Source organism: Pseudophryne corroboree, chromosome 6 (assembly GCF_028390025.1).
Source record: "Pseudophryne corroboree isolate aPseCor3 chromosome 6, aPseCor3.hap2, whole genome shotgun sequence".
Taxonomy (NCBI): Eukaryota; Metazoa; Chordata; class Amphibia; order Anura; family Myobatrachidae; genus Pseudophryne; species Pseudophryne corroboree.
The window spans coordinates 747,111,053-747,134,216 of record NC_086449.1 but is presented as its reverse complement, the minus strand read 5'-3'; the positions used below and the strand labels follow the sequence as shown (position 1 = coordinate 747,134,216).

Here is a 23,164-nt window from a genome sequence, read left to right as displayed (position 1 = left end):
TACGACAAGCAGTGCACGTGCTCCGGTCTCAGACTGTCCAGGTGCAGTCAGACAATGCGACGGCAGTCGCGTACATCAACAAACAAGGAGGAACGAGAAGCCGCATGGCCATGCGGGAAGTAGCTCGAATCCTCAATTGGGCCGAGTATCACCAAGTGATATTGTCGGCAGTGTTCATTCCGGGAGTGGACAACTGGGAGGCAGATTATCTCAGCCGCCGGGATTTTCATCCAGGAGAATGGGCATTAAATCCAGAAGTGTTTCACATGTTGGTCCAGAGGTGGGGTTACCCACAAATGGATCTGATGGCATCGCGCCACAATCACCAAACGCACCAGTATGTGTCCAGAACGCGAGATCCAAAGGCAGTGGCGGTGGTTGCTCTCACAATCGCGTGGCCGTACAGCCTCGTGTATCTGTTTCCACCGTTTCCGCTACACCCTCTGTTGCTAAAACGGATCAAAAGAGAGTCCGCCATAGTCATACTAGTGGCGCCTCATTGGCCTCGGAGAGCTTGGTTCTTGGATCTCCGCGGATTACTCGCAGACGATCCTTGGCCGCTCCCGCTACGTCCGGACCTGTTACAACAGGGTCCGTTCCTTTTCCCCGATTTAGCGCGGCTGCATTTGACGGAGTGGCTGTTGAGACCGCCCTCTTAAGAAGAGAGGGCATTCCAGATTCGGTTATACCAACCATTTTTACGTGCTAGGAAGCCAGTTACGGCAGCTCATTATTACAGAATTTGGCGTGCCTATATAGGTTGGTGGGAAGCTCGGAAGTTTCCGACATCTTTCAAGTTATCCCGTCTTTTGTTATTTCTACAGACGGGGTTAGATGGAGGACTGCGTTTATCTACACTAAAGGTGCAGGTATCTACTTTGTCAATTTACTTTCAAAGACGATTGGCTCTATTGCCTTCTGTACACACCTTTCTGCAAGGTGTTCTCAGAGTACAGCCTCCATTCATTTCACCTACAGCGCCATGGGACTTGAATCTGGTTTTATATTTCTTACACTTCATATTTTGAACCCTTACAACAAGTGGATATTAAGTTTCTCACTTGGAAAACAATTTTTCTCTAGCCTTAGCTTCGGCAAGGCGTGTTTCAGATTTGGGTGCCTTGTCATGCAAGCCACCGTATTTGGTGTTTCATGATGACAGAGCGGAACTTAGGACGAATCCCGCTTTCCTGCCAAAGGTAGTGTCATCTTTTCACATCAATCAACCAATAGTAGTTCCGGTGTTAACAGAAGATTCTGGAACTTTGGATGTGGTACGCGCACTACGCGTTTATGTATCCCGAACGTCTACAGTTCGTAAGAGGGATACGTTGTTTGTTCTCTATGATGCTGCCAAGATGGGTTGGCCAGCTTCTAAGCAGACCTTATCCAGATGGATTAAACTGACCATACGTCAGGCTTACCTTCATGCTAGGTTACAGCCGCCTACAACAGTAACAGCTCACTCCACACGTTCTGTGGGAACTTCATGGGCAGCTGGTCATGGGGCTTCTACGATGCAGCTTTGCCGTGCGGCTACATGGTCATCAGTGCACACGTTTGTGCGCTTTTACAAGTTTGATACGTTTGCGGCATCAGCATCTAGCTTTGGCCGCCTAGTGTTACAGGTGCCAAACAGCTCTCCCGCCCACAGGGGAAGCTTTGGTACGTCCCAAGAGTACTCCAGTGACCCCTAGTGGATGAAAAAGAAAATAGGATTTTGGTACTTACCAGGTAAATCCTTTTCTTTGAATCCATACGGGGCACTGGACGCCCATCCAGAGCAGTTTTACCTGGTTTGTGGTAAGTTCAGGGGATCTTATGGTAACACATTCTCACCGACTGGTTCAAATTTTCAAGTTCTATCGGTTATGGTGTCAACTGATTAGTTGTCAGTAACGTTATGTGTCAACTTTATTGTTGTCCGTTATGTTATATGTAATTCTCCATTGTCAACCTCTCTATCGCTCCTGTTCGGCTCAGTAAAAAACACTGAGGTACTCTGGGAATATGGAGGGGAGGAGAGTTACTAAATTTAAATATTCAGTGCCTTTTGTTCTGCTAAAGCAGTCCATATCCCAAGAGTACTCCAGTGCCCCCTATGGATTAAAAAAAAAGTATTTACCTGGTAAGTACCAAAATCCTATTTTTCGCTTACATTAAGAGATTATCAGTACTCCACCATCCTTATTCTGAATATATATATATATATATATATATATTCTTCAGGTGGAAAATAGGAAAACGACGTAATTAGAATTTTTCTAGCACCCATAAGGGTTATTGGGGGAGACTTGGTACAATGGGTATAGACGGGGTCCAAAGAAGCCAGTGCACTTTAAATTTTCTTCACTGGGTGTGCTGGCTCCTCCCCTCTATGCCCCCTCCCACAGGCAGTTTAGAAAAAAGTGCCCTCAGGAGAGGATGCACATTTCTGAGCTCCAGAGAGTTTTCTTCAATTTATTTTTCTGGTTTGTTATTTTCGTGGTTTGCTATCTGACTCAGATGACGATGTGCAGTAGGATGGGGAGGACTTAGACCCCGTTAGTGGGGATCCTGATTCTGCTCAGGGTATTGAACTCCTAATTCTGGCTATTCAGGACGTGTTAAAGCTCCCTCTAGAGGATGCTGCTACACAGCGTTTTTCTTTACACCACAGATTCTCAAACTCTGTTCTCAAACATGCACAGGTTCTCACACAGTGCATGTTTTGCAGGTCTCTTCACAGAATGACAAGTAAAATAATTAACTCCACCTGTGGACCTTTAAAAATGTGTCAGAGAGTAATTAATTCACCTGTGCACCTGCTGGGTTATCTGCAAAACATGCACTGTGTGGGGTCCTGAGGACCGAGTTTGAGAACCTATGCTTTACACAAAGCAAGCCTAATGTCACTTTCCCTGATTCTGCAGAGTTAGATGACCTATTAAAGCTGGTCTGGACAAATCCAGACAAAAAATTTCAAGTGTCAAAAAAGTTTTTGTGCACTTTCCCATTTACTCCTGAAGGTAGGAAAATGTTTGGAGGAACCTCCGGGGGTTGATGTGTCAGTCTCTCGCCTATCCAAAAAGGCATTGCTGCTTGCCCCATGCTCCATTACCATAAAGGTCAAATCTTTTTACGTGGCAGCAGGTGTCTCTTAACGACCGGTCATTGCGGGTTGCTAGATAACCCATGCCATTCATTTCTGGGCCATTCAAATTCAGGAGGGCCTCTCTGAGGCCGTGCCTCTGGCCACTATAGTAGCCCTCCTTAAGCACATTCAGGACACTACACGCGTCCTGTGTGATTCGCTTAAGGAGATGGGTAGTATTAATGCTAGGACTTCTGCCATCAAATTGTCGGCGCGCAGGGCCTTGTGGTTGTGTCAGTGGATAGACGCGGAATCCAAACGCAGTGTAGAAACCCTCCCCTTTTCAGGGGAATGGCTCTTTGGGGTTGAGTTAGATACATGGATTTCCAAAGTTACGGCTGGGAAATCCAGGTTTCTCCCCTCTGGGGCTCCGCCGGTGAGACGCTCCTACCCAGGGCCGTCTGTTCAGTCTTTTCGGTCTAATAGATTTCGATCTAAGGCCAGAGGTGCCTCCAGTGCGGCTATAGGCACCAGAGGTAAGTCAAGAAAACCTGCCAGCACCAGCTCTCAAGAACAGACCACCAGTTCTGCTTCCACTAAGGCCTCAGCATGACGGTGCCCACCCACCCCGGGGGGGATATCGAGGTGAGAGCTCGACTGCGTCACTTCAGCCGCATCTGGGAGACTTCCTGCCAGGATACCTGGGTCAGGGATCTCGTTTCTTAAGGCTACAAGCTGGAGTTCGACAGTGCTCCTCCCCAACGATTTATCAAATCAAGCTTACCACCCTTGGAGGATATGCGGGTTACGTTGCAACAGGCCATCCAAATGTTGGTACAGTCCCACGTCATTGTTCCAGTACCAATTCCACAACAAGGCAAGGGTTATTACTCCAACCTGATTGTGGTGCCGAAACTGAACGTTTCGTAAGGCCCATTTTCAATCTGAAATCCTTGAACTCTAACCTGAAGGTGTTCAAGTTCAAGATCGAATCCTTGTGAGCAGTGATCGCAGGCCTGGAAGAACAGAAATTCACGGTTTACTTGGATATCAAGGACGCCTATCTCCATATTCCGATTTGGCTGCCTCATCAGGCGTACCTGAGGTTTGCCCTATTGGACAATCACTACCAATTACAGGCACTACCCTTCGGCCTGTCCACAACTCTGAGGGTGTTCACAAAGGTGATGGCGCAGATGATGTTCCAGCTGCAGGTCCAGGGAGTCAATATTGTTCCTTACCTGGACGATCTTCTGATCAAAGCCAGATCCATGGAGCTTTTGCTGCTCCATATCGACCGCACAATCCAACTTCTGTCACACCATGGATGGATCCTCAACTGATAGGATGGGGAGCTGTCTCCCAAGGGGCGCAGTTCCAGGGCAGGTGGTCAGTCCATGAAGCTCTCCTTCTGATCAACATTCTCGAACTTCGGGCGATCTAGGTACGGTCGGACAACGCCACAGCAGTGGCATACATCAGTCGACAAAGAGGTTGACAGGTTTCAAAAATACTCCTTTGGGCAGAAAGAAATGCAAGAGCAATGTCGGCAATCTTCATTCCGGGTGTGGACAACTGGGAAGTGGATTTCCTGAGTCATCACGATCTCCACGCGGGGGAGTGGGGTCTCCAGCAGGTGATCCAACAGATCGTCCACCAGTGGGGCTGCCCACAGATAGATATGTAGACATGATGGCTTCTCGTCTCAACAAGAAGCTTCATTGATATTGTTCATGAACCAGGGACCCTCAGGCGAGGGCAGTAGATGCACTGACGTTGCCTTGACCTTACCGGCTGGTCTACCTGTTTCCTCCGATTCCGTTGCTCCCAAGGATGCTCAAGTGCAACAGATATCAGGGAGTCCAGGCAATTCTGATTGCCCCGGATTGGTCTTGGAGGGCGTGGTACGTGGTTCTTCTAGACATGTCCGTAGAAGACCATTGGCCTCTACCTCTTAGAAGAGATCTTCAACAAGGACTGTTCGTCTACCCGGACTTACGGCGACTTCGTTTGATGTCATGGAGGTTGAGCGGAACATCCTGGCTCACAAGGGCCTTTCCAAGAAGGTTACTGCTACCATGGTTCAGGCCAGGAAACCTGTGACGTCAAAACACTATCATCATATCTGGAGGGGGTGCGATGAACGCACATATCCAGCTGCAGAGCCAAGCTTCTTGCGTTTCCTGCAGGCTGGTGTGGATAAGGGCTTACGTCTGGGTTCCCTTAAGGTCCAGATTTCAGCTCTCTCCATTTTCTTCCAGAAGAAATTGGCAGTGTTGCCAGAAGTTAAGACTTCTTGCAAGGGGTACTCAACATACAGCCTCCCTTTGTGACGCATTGGATTTTACTGTAGTGTTTTCATTTCTACAGTCCTCCTGGTTAGAACCTCTGATGACGGTAGAAGACAAGTACGTCACGTGGAAGACGGTGATGTTACTGGCCCTGGCTTCTGCTAGACTTGTCACAGAATTGGGGGCCTTATCGTGTAAAAGTCCCTCCTTGGTCTTTTACGAGGACAGAGCGGAGCTCAGGACTAGACAGCAGTTCCTGCTAAAGTTTGTCTCCGCGTTTCACCTGAATCAACCTATTGTGGTTCAGTCGGGTTCTGGTTCTTCAGCTCCTCCGGAAGCATTGGCTGCTGTGCGTGCATTGAAAATCTATGTCAAGCGAACAGCTTGGATCAGAAAGACGGATTCCTTGTTCGTGCTCTATGATGCACAGAAATAGGGTTGTCCTGCTTCGAAGCATTCCATTGCTCGTTGGATTAGGCTTACTATCCAACAGGCCTATGTGTCGTCAGCCTTACCTGTTCCTAAGTCTCTGAAGGCACACTCTAAGAGATCCGTGGGCTCTTCCTGGGCAGCTGCCCATGGAGTCTCAGCTTTGCAACTGTGCCGAGCTACTACCTGGTCGGGGAAGAACACTTTTGTTAAGTTCTACAAGTTTGACACCCTGGCCTAAGAGGATACCCAGTTTGGGCAGGCGGTGCTGCAGCAGTCTCCGCACGTTCCCGCCTGTTCTGGAAGCTTTGGGTCATCCCCATCGTACTAAGTCTCCCCCAATATCCCTTATGGATGCTAGAGAAAATAGGATTTTCTTCACCCAGTGAAGAAAATTTAAAGTGCACTGGCTCCTTTGGACCCCGTCTATACCACATCGTACTAAATCTAAGTAATTTAATAACCTCCCCTAAGGGGATGAAAAGGGGGTCGACATAATGATGTAATTACCGATGCGTGGCTTGCATTGCGTGATCGATAACGCCCAAATGGACAATCGGATCAAAATTTGGATTGCACCTCCAATGTGTAGAAATTAATAAACTACAAAGATGGTCCTGTCACTTTTTATTGTATCTCTCACTCACTCACTCACTCACTGACAGACTCATCACTAATTTTCTTACTTCACGATATGTTAGGAAGCTGAAATTTAACATACAGTAGGTATTCTTTAGGTTGAAAATAGGAAAACTACGTACAGTAATTAGAATTTTGGTACAATCTGTTTTATTAGTTTAAAGAAGAAACCATTAAACAGTTACAAAGTCAAAAAGGCTGTAAACAGATAGGACAAGAAGTACGATCGGTATTCCAGCAAATACAACCACATAATCATAAATGCAATACTTGGTAAAAAAAGAATAAAAAAATTCCAAAATAGCAATTGACAGTGCAACAACATAGGGAATACGAAGAGGTAAGCTATAATATACCCTGTTATTAGAATTTTAAGAAACCTCCCCTAAGGGAATGAAAAGGGGGTTGACATAATGACATCATTACTGATGCATGGCTTGCATTGCATGAACGATGATGCCCAGATAGACAATCGAATCAAAATTTGCATGGCGCCTCCAGTGTGTAGAATTTAATAAATTACAAAAATGGTCTTGTCACTTTTTTACCATACAGTATTTCTCACTGACTCACTGACTCTTCACTAATTCTCATACTTCCCGGTATGTTAGGAAGTTGTAATGTAACATACAGATGGAGCCTCAGTTATCTTTGCTGGCTGAGGCATTAGTCGCGATCAGGAATACGCAGCGTGCCTGGGTGCAAGGAGGCTTGCCTAGTCATAGGGAGGCGCACAGAGCGTTTGGCGTTACCTTTGAGTGTAGTACCTGTGATCATCCACCAGATGTCGCTTTTTAAAATTGCCATTGCGCATGCGTGTGGTCTCCATTAAAATACAATACTGAACTACAGCGTAAGAACTGCTTTACTGGTGCGTCTCATTACGCTACAGTATGTCAAATACAGTATATAGTACTGTATTTAGTACAGTATATGCAGACGCAAGTGAACGTGATAAAGCCACAATATAGTCCATTGACGTTAGAAATATGTGAGCGTCCAAGTCCCACAGACAAATCAACAAATTTAAATAGTAGTGTATACAGACGCAAACGAACGTGTTACAGGTATGGTCTATTGATATTAGGGATACAGTATGCGAACATCCAAATCCCGTAGCCATTACGGCATAATCAAAACCAATGGGCTTATGTATCTTTCATGCGGCGACGTGTCCGAGTGGTGAAGTGTGCCGCTTCCAATGCTTAGAGTCCTGGGTTCGATTCCCAAAGTGTGAATGCATGTTAATTGTTTCCTGACACTGTATTAATTTTTTCTTTTTGTATCTGTTGTAATATACCTTCACATTCAATAGAAGTGTGCACACAAGTTTTTCATAAAGCAGGGCAAGGCTGCAGAAGCGTATCTAAAATACACAGCGGCTATGAGGATAAGCGAACTCTATGCACCGTACGGTACACATACAATGCTGTAGCAGGCCAGACTCGATTGACATGCCTACCACCCCTGACCCTGTGCCTCATCAAAGCCCTCAGCTATAGAACGAGCGATGACATCGGTTTTGCAAAAATCTGGGCAATGCTGAAGGAGCGTCTCAATACCCTAGTAATAGGGATAAGCGAGCTCTATGCACATTAGAATACACAAGACTTGACCGCATAGCAAACTGACAAAATGGCTGCCACCCGTGACCCCTTGCCTCGTGGCAGCCCTCCGTTATGGAGCCAGCGATGGCATAGGTTTTTCAGGTTACGGGGCAATGCTGAAGGAGCGTCTGAATCCCCTAGCTAAAATACACAGCGGCGATAGGGATAAGCGAGCACTATGCACCGTATGATACACCGGACTCGAGCACATAGCAAACTGTCAAAATGGCTGCCACCTGTGACCCGGTGTCTTGTGGCAGCCCACAGCTATGGAGCGAGCGATGGCAGACTGTAGGCTTTGCAGATTACATGGCAATGCTGAAGAAGCGTCTGAATCCCCTAGCTAAAATACACAGCGGCAATGAGGTCTGTAGAATGAGCAATTAATAAACATAGTGTATACAGATGCAAAACAACATGTTTAAGCTACAGTATGATCCATTGAAGTTAGGGATACGAGCGGCCAAATCCCGTAGCCATTAGGGCATACACTAAAACCAATGGCAAGGGATCACTGCTTACATTTAGACATGAGCTTGTGTATCTGTCATGAGGCGTGTGCATGCCTTTTTTTTCCTGACACTTTATTAATTTTTTTTTCTATTGTAATATACTGTACTGTACCTTTACAGTCAATAGAAATACTGTATGCACACAGGTTTTACATGAATCAGGGCAGTGATGCAGGAGCGTTACGGGACTTGGACGCTTATGTCACAAAACACGGTATTTAGCCACCACCTTCCCCCCCCCCCAACCCCTCCCCCCCCCCCCGTTAGCCTACTAATTTCACAGACAGGGAGGGAGGCCAGGTTACAAGAAATTGACAACATCTGTATGTAAATAAAGATCAGATAGAGAACTGCAGTCGCTTTGATAGAGACACAATTTCTTGTGTAAATGGTAGCAGTGATTCCTTCTAATACAGTACAACACAGATTCTCTAGCGATGAACTACAGTACTGTGTTGCTCGAACAGTTAGTTGCGTCAGGATACACTAATTATATTTATTGATATGTCTACGGACCTCATTGCCACTGTGTATTTTAGATAGTGGAATGAGACGCTCCTGCAGACTTACCCTGATTTATGTAAAACCTGTGTGCACACTTCTATGGAATGTGAAGGTATATTACAATAGATTAAAAAAATCAAATCAATAAAGTGTCATAAAAAGTAAACATGCACTCGTTCTTTGGGAATCAAACCTGGGACTCTAAGCATGAGATGCGGAAGACTTCACCGCTTGCCCACGACACTTCATGGAAGATACGCAAGCTCATGTGTACATGTATTGTAAGCAGTGATCCCTTCCCATTGGTGTTTGTTTATGCCGTTACTGGACTTGGACGCTCATAATGCAGAACACTGTATTTAGCCACCACCTCCACCCACCCACTTTCCCCCTCCCCCATGGAAGCCTGCTAATTTCACAGACAAAGAGGGAGGTCAGGTTACAATAAATTGACAACAACTGTATGTAAATGAAGATCAGATAGAGAACTGCAGTCGCTTTGATAAAGACACAAACTCTTGTGTAAATGGTAGCAGTGATTCCTTCTCATACAGTACAACACAGATTCTCTAACTGAACTACAGTACTGTGTTGCTCGAACAGTTAGTTGCGTCAGGATACACTAATTATATTTATTGATATGTCTACGGACCTCATTGCCACTGTGTATTTTAGATAGTGGAATGAGACGCTCCTGCAGATTTACCCTGATTTATGTAAAACCTGTGTGCACACTTCTATGGAATGTGAAGGTATATTAATAGATAAAAAAAAATCAAATCAATAAAGTCTCAGAAAAAATAAACATGCACTCGCACTTTGGGAATCGAACCCAGGACTCTAAGCATGGAATGCGGAAGACTTCACCGCTTGCCCACGACGCTTCATGGAAGATGGTGTTTGTTTATGCCGGTACAGGACTTGGACACTCATATTGTACAAAACATACAGTATACTGTACATACTTTAACGTCAATTAACCACATTATTGCTTTAACACATTAGTTGCATATGTATACACTATTTTAATTTAAATCTATTGCTTTGTCTACGGGACTTGGACGCTCACAAACAGTAACACGACAATGGACAAGTGTTTTAATACGTACTGTCTGACCATTGGTCTGTGTGTACAGCATACAGTACATTAACATTACAGTCAGCACTGAACATTTGCCAGAGCTTGTAGATCATTCCGCCACTATTCGCTCTAAAGTACTGGATTAGTGGAGCATTAGCCACCCAGTTGTGGAGATGTGTATTGCATGCTGAGTATGTAGTCGTGAATCAACGCACCTGTCCGTGCATAGACTCAACAACCTAAGCTATCGCCTAGGTGCAACTAAACTTCCGTTTAGGCAGAGAAACTGCAAAGATGAGGGAAGCTCCATCTGTAGGTATTCTTCAGTTGGGAAATAGGAAAACTACTTTATCAGAATTTTAATAAACCTCCCCTAAGAAGATGAAAAGGTGGTTGACATAATGACGTCATTACTGGTGCGTGTCTTGCGTTGCGTGAACGATAACGCCCAAATGGACAATCAAAAATTTGGATTGCACCACCAGTGTGTAGAATTAAATAAACTACAAAAATGGTCCTGTCACTTTTTTACCGTATCTGCTACGGCTACTCCTCGGGTAACACCAAGAACCATGGATTAATAATTACTTAGATTAAGACATCTCAAATTTACATCTCTTTAGTTTTACCAAATTTTTAACACTCCTTTATATGTACAACCGTGAAAATCAGAAACTCCTGTGCAAAGAACAGGTAGAACAGCTAGTGTAAAATATGTACAGTATAGGACATCATGATACTGATTGCAAAAAAAACATTGTTTTAAAATTTCCACGTCCGAAAATCGATCCCGGGTTCATGAGCATGCTAAACGTTGAGAGTACCGCTGTACCTTACTAAACTAGACCAGTATCAAGCCTTGCACATTCATTAATTTCACTGTTCATTGTCATTTTCTTGATGCGGTAATAGACGCACACAATCTGCTCAATACAAAAAATAAATAATTATGTTTTCCTGTGCTGAAATTAGTACTGTAGTCACCGTGAGTGATCATGGGTGCCCCAGCAATATACATTACTGTATAAACCAGTGGTTCCCAAACTGTGTGACCTAGGCACCCAGGGGCGCCTCAGGACACTGGCAGGGGTGCCTTGGATTGGTGGTCCAGGACTAATTCAAGCTATTTTTGGTCAAAGTAATAGGCAAAACCAGCGCTTGTGGCTGCTAATAATAAAATATGAGGACAAACAGAAGCAAATATTGTCCCGCACTACACTAAAGAAACTAAAGGGCCCCTTACACTAGAGCGATAATGCCCAATTTCGGGCATTCGGCCCGATATATCGTATGAAATCGGGCATTTTTTTAGTGAATCCGATCTGATGCGCGTTCCCGTGAGTATCGGATCGGATCCTCCAGATTGAATGTGCTGCACGTTCAATCTGGTCCGACCTGGGGTCATGGCTGGGATCGCCCAGGATTGGCCAAGATATATCGTATGCAAAAGGGAAGCATACGATATATCTTGGCCGATACTGCCCCCCAGGGGGAGGCTGGCGGGGTGATCGCCTGCGATCGCCTCCGACATGTGGTCGTCCTAGTGTATGGGGCCCTTAAGGATGACACATAAGCATAATTTACTTATTGTTTTCTAAAATTCTCAATAAGAAACTTTTGGCTTAGGGGTGCCGTGAAAAAATTCTGATACTCTAGGGCGCCATGATTCAAAAAAGTTTGGGAACCACTGGTATAAACAGTATAATAAAACATGCACAGTTAACTCATTATAAAAGCATTTTCTTAATGGGGTAATAGACGCACGTAATCATGTTACCCAGAACGAAAACGTAAACATTTACAGTGTTAAAAACTATGTTTCTCTTGATGTGTACGGTAGTTGTTAACTGTCATTTTCAGAGGGGTAATAGACGCACGCAATCAGCTAAACGATAAAATTTGCTGTGTGTAATAAATCGTGTTATCGTGGTAAGTCTTGGAAGACATGCGTAAATTGCAGTACTGTTTATCCAACATAATATATAGAAATAAATAAATAAGCATCTAAAAAAATTACTTCTTAAACCGGAAGCATCGTTTGACCCTACAATGGAGACTTCATGCATGCGCAATGGGGGGTTTCCAAAAGCGACAACTGGTGGACAACCCCCAGTATTGTACCGACCGGAGAATCAAATCATTACTCTGCAACTGAATACTCCACCTTGCAGCTGAATACACCTCCCTACGACATGGCGCAGGCATATGTAATGCGACTAGTCTTTTGCATTAAACGCCTGTTGCCTACTTTTGTTTGTATGGCCCACTATTATTATTAGGCAACTGTAACAAACTACTGTGCTTCAACCATTTGTTTCGGTCCTCTTCTATTATTCAATTTATGATACTCGAGTTAGAATTGGGACTGTTTGCTGTTATTTACTCTCTTCTTGCTTGTGTCTCAAGAGAGAAACAAACCAGTGTTTAGGTTCTGACTTTACTCCTCTTGCAAATAATCCTAAAAAATAGAATGACCCCTCTCTCTAGAAACCCGGCCACTCGCAAATGACACAGTTTAATTCTGTGCAATTCTTCAATGCTCATGAGTATACTGTAGTTAGGAGTATACTATAATGAGTATACTATAAAGAGTATACTACAATGCTCACACATCCTGTAGGTGCAACGACATCACAAGTGCTGAAGAGAATGTGCCCTTCATCAGCTCTGGTCCTTACTGTGTAAAGTACATCTGATCGCAGTCCCTGTGTAGTCATAAGTCTAGTGCAGGCCTCTGATTGCCTTGTTTTTATTTCAGTTTTATAAATAGTCTTTTCTTCCAATTCAGGAGTTTTCTGGAGTATTTATCTGGAAATCTAATTCTTATCATACAGACGGATTTTGAAGAGGGTTCTCAAGGAGCAAATCTTGTTGCATCAGCAAAGTAAGTTCCCGTGATCCAGGTTTCCTGTTTCCCTCCCCAACTGAAGGATACTGTATATGTGTGTGTGTGTGTGTGTATATGTATGTATATGTGTGTGTATGTATATATGTATATATATATATATATAAATGTGTGTATGTATATATAATACATATGTCACTGCTGTCATCATTAATGCCTGCCCCTCACAGCCAAGACCCTTAACTAAAAGTAATAGGATATGACTCCGAGTGCACTAGAATGCTCTGTCTTCCTCATCTTGCCTCCCACAGACTCAGGGCCTAATTCAGACTTGATTGCAGCAGCATATTTGTCCTCTAATGGGCAAAAACAATTGCACTGCAGTGTGGTGGGGGGGGGGGGGGGGGGGGGCAGATATAACATGTGCAGAGAGAGTTTGACTTGGGTGTGTTATATTGTTTCTGTGCAGGGTAAATACCCAACAATCTGCAACATTAACATTTTACCCCAAAAAGCCAAACATTAATTGAAAATCTTCTGCAAAATGCAGTGTGAAATGAATCATTAACCTAATCCCTTTTACCTGCTATAAATTTCTGCATGCTCCAGTCCCTAATGGATGGATTATACAGACTCGCGCATGCCCTTGATGCATTCAGTGTCATAAATTACTATATACAGGCATCTGTGGTGTAAAATGAGAATCTAATGACAAGTATTATTGTATTTATAGGGTACAGTCATTGTGCACATGTTGATCTGTTGTTTTTTTTTAAGCTATTATGAGCTCTGAGTTATATTTCGATGGATAACACTGCGCTCCACAGATATGAAAGGGATGTAGGTGCTGAAGGTGTTCCCTCCTTTTAAAGTAAATATAGTATGGTGAGGATACTGCGCTGCACTCAGGTTACAAAGGGGGGGGGGGTGGATGTACTGTAGGCGTGTGGTTCATAGGGCGACCACACTATTGGTTGACAGTGACTAAGTCGACACCAAAAATAGGTCAACAAAAGCATTAGGTCGACATGAGGGTTTTTTTTTTTTTTCATTTTCATCATAGAGTGACCAGGAACCCCAATTAGTGCACCGTGTCCCCTCAACATGCTTAGGTTACCGTTCCCAATCGTAGTCCACGTGGATCGTAAAGTATGAAAAAGCTCAAAAAATTAAAACTGTTGTGAAAAACTCATGTCGACCTTTTGTCATGTCGGCCTAGTGACTATGTCGACCAAAGTGTGGTCGACCGAGAAACCGGATGTAGTGTAGTTGTGCTGATATTTTGGCTGTACAAGGAATGTATAGTAAAAAGAAATAAGAACGGAGAGAAGTGAAATGAGACTGATGGTTTATTCCCCTATTGGGTGTATAAGAACAGATCTTGTGATCTAAAAATTTATTCAAATAAAGTCTTAGGAAAAGTCAATCTCCGTCAGTGCAGTGTCACCACAGGAAAATTCCCATTTAAGATTGGGGATAAGATTATTTTTAGGAACACCTTTGAACCCTTAATCCTGGATCTTATGTGCCCCCCTGGTGATTGCACAGATGGTGCTGTGCCTCATATGGTGTGCAATGTGTGAATGTGGCGTCCCGCTTGCATTGCTCACTTACCGGCAGGTGTGGTTTCCTATGGTGCATTTGCAGCCGGATTTGGCTACTGCAATGTGTGTGATGTTGGCTGCTGGGCCGCCTCTTTGGGGTCCCGGTTGTTTGTGATGGCCCCCTTGTAATTGCCCAGCTCCTGTCCCTCTGGCTGGGAGTCATGCGACAGTGGAACACACTGCTCCCGGCTAGAGCGACTGGAGCCCAGCAGCCAACATCACACATACTGGGATGCTCTGCAGGAGCCATATCCAGCTGCACTTACGTTGCCGCTACTGTGCATGCGCTGGATACTGCGCCTGTCAACTACATTGTACAGGTGCCAGAATCCGGCCAGTGGCGGGGCCAAGGCAGCATGGCCAGTGGCAGCACCCTCCTCCACCCATGTAGGAGTGCCCGCATGATGTAATTATTGATGTTTATGCTCTTTTCTCTGACGTCCTAGTGGATGCTGGGAACTCCGTAAGGACCATGGGGAATAGCGGCTCCGCAGGAGACTGGGCACAAAAGTAAAAGCTTTAGGACTACCTGGTGTGCACTGGCTCCTCCCCCTATGACCCTCCTCCAAGCCTCAGTTAGATTTTTGTGCCCGGCCGAGAAGGGTGCACACTAGGGGCTCTCCTGAGCTTCTTAGTGAAAAGTTTAGTTTTAGGTTTTTTATTTTCAGTGAGACCTGCTGGCAACAGGCTCACTGCATCGAGGGACTAAGGGAAGAAGAAGCGAACTCACCTGCGTGCAGAGTGGATTGGGCTTCTTAGGCTACTGGACACCATTAGCTCCAGAGGGACCGAACACAGGCCCAGCCTCGGAGCTCGGTCCCGGAGCCGCGCCGCCGGCCCCCTTACAGAGCCAGAAGCAAGAAAAGGTCCGGAAAAATCGGCGGCAGAAGACATCAGTCTTCAACAAGGTAGCGCACAGCACTGCAGCTGTGCGCCATTGTTACTCAGGCACACTTCACACTCCGGTCACTGAGGGTGCAGGGCGCTAGGGGGGGGCGCCCTGAGCAGCAATGTAAAACACCTTGGCTGGCATAAATACACCACATATAACCCCCAGGGCTATATGGGTGTATTTTAACCCCTGCCAGATTCCACAGAAAAATGGGAGAAAAGGCCGCCGAGAAGGGGGCGGAGCCTATCTCCTCAGCACACTGGCGCCATTTTCTCTCACAGCTCCGTTGGAGGGAAGCTCCCTGGCTCTCCCCTGCAGTTACTACACTACAGAAAGGGGTTAAAAAAGAGAGGGGGGCACTAATTAAGCGCAGTATAACAATACAGCAGCTATAAGGGGAAAAACACTTATATAAGGTTATCCCTGTATATATATATATATAGTGCTCTGGTGTGTGCTGGCATACTCTCCCTCTGTCTCCCCAAAGGGCTAGTGTGGTCCTGTCCTCTATCAGAGCATTCCCTGTGTGTGTGCTGTGTGTCGGTACGTTGAGTCGACATGTATGAGGAGGAAAATGAGGTGGAGGCGGAGCAATTGCCTGTAACAGAGATGTCACCCCCTAGGGAGTCGACACCTGAGTGGATGAGCTTATGGAAGGAATTATGTGACCGTGTCAGCTCTTTACAAAAGATTGATGACATGAGACGGCCGGCGACTCAGTCTGTGCCTGTCCAGGTGTCTCAAAAGCCATCTGGGGCTCTAAAACGCCCGTTACCGCAGATGGCAGATACAGACGCCGACACGGATACTGACTCCAGTGTTGACGATTAAGAGACGAATGTGACTTCCAGTAGGGCCACACGTTACATGATTGAGGCTATGAAAAATGTTTTTACACATTTCTGATACCAGTACCACTAAAAAGGGTATTATGTTGGGTGAGAAAAAACTGCCTGTAGTTTGTCCTGCATCTGAGGAATTAAATGAAGTGTGTGATGATGCGTGGGTTTCCCCTGATAAAAAAGTTATTGGCATCATACCCCTTCCCACCAGAGGATAGGGCACGTTGGGAAACACCCTTTAGGGTGAATAAAGCGCTCACACGCTTGTCTAAACAGGTGGCACTACCGTCCCCGGATACGGCCGCCCTTAAGGAACCTACTGACAGAAAGCAGTAAAATATCCTAAAATGTATATACACTCACACGGGTGTAATACTGCGACCAACAATCGCCTCAGCCTGGATGTGCAGTGCTGGGGTGGCTTGGTCGGATTCCCGTACTGACAATATTGATACCCTAGATAGGGACAGTATATTACTAACTATAGAGCATTTAAAAGATGCATTTCTATATATGCGTGATGCACAGAGGGATATTTGCCGACTGGCATCAAGAGTAAGTGCGCTGTCCATTTCTGCCAGAAGAAGGTTATGGACAAGACAGTGGTCAGGTGATGCTGATCCCAAAGGCATATGGAAGTATCGCCTTATAAAAGGGAAGAGTTATTTGGGGTAGGTCTAACAGACCTGGTGGCCACGGCAACGGCTGGAAAATCCACAATTTTACCCCAGGTAGCTTCTCAACCTAAGAAGACGCCGCATTATCAGGCGCAGTCCTTTCTTCCCCATAAAGCGGGCAAAAGGCGCCTCATTTCTGCCCCGTGGCAGAGGGAGAGGAAAAAGGCTACAGCAAACAGCCAATTCCCACAAAAGCCCTCTCCCGCCTCCGCAAAGTCCTCAGCATGACGCTGAGGCTTTACAAGCGGTCTCAGGCACGGTGGGGACCCGTCTCAAGAAATTCGAGACGTCTTCCCCTCGCCGTTTCATAAAGTCTGCTTTACCGACGTCTCCCTCAGACAGGGAGACAGTATTGCAAGCCATTCACAGGCTGTATTCCCAGCAGGTGATAATCAAGGTACCCCTCCTGCAACAGGGAAAGGGGTACTATTCCACACTATTGGTGGTACCGAAGCCGGACGGCTCGGTGAGACCAATTTTAAATCTAAAATCCTTGAACACTTACATACAAAGGTTCAAATTCAAGATGGAGTCACTCAGAGCAGTGATTGCAAACCTGGAAGAAGGGGACTATATGGTCTCTCTGGACATCAAAGATGCTTACCTACATGTCCCAATTTAACCTTCTCCAAGGGTACCTCAGGTTTGTGGTACAGAACTGTCACTATCAGTTTCAGACGCTGCCGTTTGGATTGTCCACGGCACCACGGGTCTTTACCAAGGTAATGGCCGAAATGATGATACTCCTTCGAAAGAAGGGAGTTTTTAGTTATCCCTTACTTGGACGATCTCCTGATAAGGGCAAGATCCAGGGAACAGTTGGAAGTCGGGGTAGCACTATCTCAGATAGTGCTGCGGTAGCACGGTTGGATTCTCAATATTCCAAAATCGCAACTGATCCTGACGACACGCCTTCTATTCCTAGGGATGATCCTGGACACAGTCCAGAAAAAGGTGTTTTCTCCCGGAGGAGAAAGCCAGGGAGTTATCCGAACTAGTCAGAAACCTCCTAAAACCAGGCCAAGTGTCAGTGCATCAGTGCACAAGGGTCCTGGGAAAAATGGTGGCTTCCTACGAAGCAATTCCATTCAGCAGATTCCACGCAAGAACTTTCCAGTGGGACCTGCTGGACAAATGGTCCGGATCGCATCTTCAGATGCATCAGCGGATAACCCTGTCACCAAAGACAAGGGTGTCTCTCCTGTGGTGGTTGCGGAGTGCTCATTTTCTAGAGGGCCGCAGATTCGGCATTCAGGACTGGGTCCTGGTGACCACGGATGCCAGCCTGCGAGGCTGGAAAGCAGTCACACAGGGAAGATTTTTCCAGGGCTTGTGGTCAAGCCTGGAGACATCAGTTCACATAAATATTTTGGAGCTAAGGGCCATTTACAATGCCCTAAGCCAAGCAAGACCTCTGCTTCAAGGTCAGCCGGTGCTGATCCAGTCGGACAACATCACGGCAGTCGCCCACGTAAACAGACAGGGCGGCACAAGAAGCAGGAGGGCAATGGCAGAAGCTGCAAGGATTTTTCGCTGGGCGGAAAATCATGTGATAGCACTGTCAGCAGTGTTCATTCCGGGAGTGGACAACTGGGAAGCAGACTTCCTCAGCAGGCACGGCCTCCACCCGGGAGAGTGGGGACTTCACCCAGAAGTCTTCCACATGATTGTAAACCATTGGGAAAAACCAAAGGTGGACATGATGGCGTCCCGCCTAAACAAAAAAAAATTGGACAGGTATTGCGCCAGGTCAAGGGACCCTCAGGCAATAGCTGTGGACGCTCTGGTAACACCGTGGGTGTACCAGTCAGTGTATGTGTTCCCTCCTCTTCCTCTCATACCAAAAGTACTGAGAATTATAAGACGGAGGGGAGTAAGAACTATACTCGTGGCTCGGGATTGGCCAAGAAGGACTTGGTACCCGGAACTTCAAGAGATGCTCACGGAGGACCCGTGGCCTCTACCTCTAAGAAGGGACCTGCTCCAGCAAGGACCCTGTCTATTCCAAGACTTACCGCGGCTGCGTTTGACGGCAGGGCGGTTGAACGCCGGATCCTGAAGGAAAAAGGCATTCCGGATGAAGTCATCCCTACCCTGATTAAGCCAGGAAGGATGTAACCGCAAAGCATTATCACCGCATTTGGCGAAAATATGTTGCGGAGTGCGAGGCCAGTAAGGCCCCGATGGAGGAATTTTCAACTAGGTCGATTCCTGCATTTCCTGTAAACAGGAGTGTCTATGGGCCTACAATTGGGGTCCATTAAGGTTCAAATTTCGGCCCTGTCAATTTTCTTCCAGAAAGAACTAGCTTCAGTTCCTGAAGTTCAGACGTTTGTAAAAGGGGTACTGCATATACAGCCTCCTTTTGTGCCTCCAGTGGCACCTTGGGATCTCAATGTAGTTTTGGGGTTCCTAAAGTCACATTGGTTTGAACCACTTGAATCTGTGGAGTTAAAATATCTCACATGGAAAGTGGTCATGTTGTTGGCCCTGGCCTCGGCCAGGCGCGTGTCAGAATTGGCGGGCTTTATTCTGTAAAAGCTCTTATCTGATCTTCCATTCAGACAGGGCGGAATTGAGGACTCATCCTCAATTTCTCCCTAAGGTGGTTTCAGCGTTTCACTTGAACCAGCCTATTGTGGTACCTACGGCTACTAGGGACTTGGAGGACTCCAAGTTGCTGGACGTAGTCGGGGCCCTGAAAATATATGTTTCCAGGACGTCTGGAGTCAGAAAATCTGACTCGCTGTTTATCCTGTATGCACCCAACAAGCTGGGTGCTCCTGCTTCTAAGCAGACTATTGCTCGTTGGATTTGTAGTACAATTCAGCTTGCACATTCTGTGGCAGGCCTGCCACAGCCAAAATCTGTAAAAGCCCATTCCACAAGGAAGGTGGGCTCATCTTGGGCGGCTGCCCGAGGGGTCTCGGCTTTACAACTTTGCCGAGCAGCTACTTGGTCAGGGGCAAACACGTTTGCTAAATTCTACAAATTTGATACCCTGGCTGAGGAGGACCTGGAGTTCTCTCATTCGGTGCTGCAGAGTCATCCGCACTCTCCCGCCCGTTTGGGAGCTTTGGTATAATCCCCATGGTCCTTACGGAGTTCCCAGCATCCACTAGGACGTCAGAGAAAATAAGAATTTACTTACCGATAATTCTATTTCTCGTAGTCCGTAGTGGATGCTGGGCGCCCATCCCAAGTGCGGATTGTCTGCAATACTTGTACATAGTTATTGTTACAAAAATCGGGTTATTATTGTTGTGAGCCATCTTTTCAGAGGCTCCTCTGTTATCATGCTGTTAACTGGGTTCAGATCACAGGTTGTACGGTGTGATTGGTGTGGCTGGTATGAGTCTTACCCGGGATTCAAAATCCTTCCTTATTGTGTACGCTCGTCCGGGCACAGTATCCTAACTGAGGCTTGGAGGAGGGTCATAGGGGGAGGAGCCAGTGCACACCAGGTAGTCCTAAAGCTTTTACTTTTGTGCCCAGTCTCCTGCGGAGCCGCTATTCCCCATGGTCCTTACGGAGTTCCCAGTATCCACTACGGACTACGAGAAATAGAATTATCGGTAAGTAAATTCTTATTTTTATAGTTTTTTGACGAGAAGCACAAACCTTGCACCACCTGACTGCTCTATCCTGTTGCTGTTTGCTGCCATACTACTGACCCGCTAGAATGTCCATTTGTGTCCCTTAGGTCACTGCCATCTGTGCAGCTTCCTCATGGGATAATGTCACTGATATGTTATGGAAAGCGAGTAGGGTCATACTGACCGGAGATTCCTGTCTGAATTGTGCTGTTGTGTTTACGATACCCTACCTTATAGGACTTTCTCAAGGATGGTGCTAGATGTGATTTTATGGGTTTAAATGCTCTAAATTGTTTGGTTTTATTGTATCAAAACACTTAAAATGAAGTTAAAATATAAAATATCTTTGGTACAGATGTGTCCTGCAAGAACGTTGCTGCATATACAGTAGCAGCGGCACCGTGATGCGGTGTGTAGAACCTAATAATATAATTAAGTACTAAACAGATAATAAAGTGAATGTCCTAAAAAATGTATATGTATGACGTATATTGCTGTATGCATTTTTAAAGGGGAATTTTTGGGGGTTTGGGAATCTGGGTTTTTTATTTGAAACGGAATATTGATCATTGATGTTATAACAGTATTATTGTGCAACCCAAACCAAAATCATTATTTAGATAAAAAATGTTTGGCATTCTTACTGTAATTGCTGTATCCATGTAGCCTCTGTTGTTAATAAATACTGTAGTGATGTGGTCACCGCCTTTACAGGGATGTATAACTTTTTTATGCTACAGAAGGTTAGTCCTTATGGCCGTTGTGTGTTTAGAAAGTGGCTGGAGACTCTGGGTGGTGAGACATTTCTGATGTTAAAGATAAGCTTTTCCTTTTTATTTGATCTATATACTGTAGGCATCACGGGCATTCCAGAAGGTAAATGGCTCCTTCTGTATTGCATTGATTTTGTTTGTGTTTTTTTATTTTTTTTATTTGATCAGTTAAAGCACTGGTAGAAACCCTTTGTGTTCCTCTTGTTTTCCAGCGGTATAGACCTGTTGGTTCTTTTGATAGTTGTAATCATAAAAATCATCACTGTATACTGTAGAGTGTAACGTTTATGGAGAGTGAATCCTTTTTTAGGAATCCCTATCCGCCTGGAGAAGTTTACAGGAAAGTTTAAATCCAAGTTTCCCCATTGCACTGGCTCTAGGGTCATTCCCACTTAGCAGACTCACTGCCGCTGAGGTTTTGAAGTAAAATGCATCTAACAGACATGAGCCTGTAGGTGTGTAGTTTATTACATAATTCTACTTTTTTAAATCTTCACGAGAATATCCTTTTGTATCAATGCAGGTACTCTGCTGTGAATGAAATCAACAAAGTGGACCTGAAGAAAGTGTCTGTATTTGTCTACTTTATAACCAAACTGCCCAGAGTGCAAGGAGGGACATCATACGTGGGCTTCCGTGGAGGTAGGATATGTACAATTTGCCTATTATAACTGGCTGCGTTGTAGACTTGCATCATTTTACTCATACTTATTAGTCACTGGCTAATTAGACAATGCTGCAAATGGGTTACATTACCAGTACATGAAACATACACTTTGTGTTGAATCTGTTCGCAATTCACCTTAATATACAGTATTACTTTATAAAAATAGAGTAAACCAATAACAATGTAATCAAATATTAATGTTCTTTACTGGCAGGTTATGTTTTGTAAAAATATCATATGGATTAAAAGATTTCCTTATACAAAAATATGTATTTTTTTTAAATAAGTGAAATGTAGATGTAAAAGTAATCGAACAAGATTTATTCAGGCCAATCAGTTGTTTATAGATTAATAATCAGCTAATTTATTCTGATTTTGAATAAATGATTGTTATTTCTCATACGTCCTAGAGGATGCTGGGGACGGCATCAAGACTATGGGGTATAGACGGGATCCGCAGGAGACATGGGCACTCTAAAGACTTTTCATTGGGTGTGAACTGGCTCCTCCCTCTATGCCCCTCCTCCAGACATCAGTTTTAGAAATGTGCCCAGGTCGACTGGATGCACTCTGAGGAGCTCTACTGAGTTTCTCTGAAAAGACTTGTTAGGTTTTTTATTTTCAGGGAGATCTGCTGGCATCAGACTCCCTGCTTTGTGGGACTGAGGGGGCAGAAGTAGGAAACAACTTCCTAAAGAGTTTCATGGCTCTGCTTCTGGCTGACAGGACACCATTAGCTCCTGAAGGGAACTGAATGCTAGACGTGCCTAGATGCTCACTCCCACAGCACGCCGTCACCCCCCTCACAGAGCCCGAAGTCAGAAGGTAGGTGAGTGTTAGAAGACAGATCTTCAATCAAGAAAGTGACGGCTAAAGGTACTGCACGGCTGGCGGGAGCGCAGCGCGCCATGTTGCCCACACATACACAGGCACTGCAGGGTGCAGGGCACGGGGGGGCGCCCCGGGCAGCATGAAACCTATGGAAACTGGCATAAATAAGGGGCATAAGTTGCTGAAGCACAGTCCTACCCCCACCAGTATAAAAAAATTACCTCATAAAAGCTGAGGAGAAACACACCATTGAAGAGTGGAGCTTCCTCCTCAGTCAGCCAGCACACTGCTCAGCGCCATT

General features: G+C 45.4%; 1 protein-coding gene across 7 annotated transcripts in view; it reads left to right on the top strand.

The window, feature by feature from the left end:
* RNF213 (ring finger protein 213) overlaps positions 1–23,164 on the top strand; it is a 680,515-nt gene that overhangs the window by 425,485 nt on the left and 231,866 nt on the right. For all 7 annotated transcript variants that reach the window (XM_063928518.1, XM_063928521.1, XM_063928520.1 and 4 more), the window contains 2 exons: positions 12,925–13,020; positions 21,889–22,007. In XM_063928518.1, coding sequence (XP_063784588.1) covers positions 12,925–13,020; positions 21,889–22,007 — 215 coding nt within the window. The remainder of the gene's footprint in view (positions 1–12,924; positions 13,021–21,888; positions 22,008–23,164) is intronic.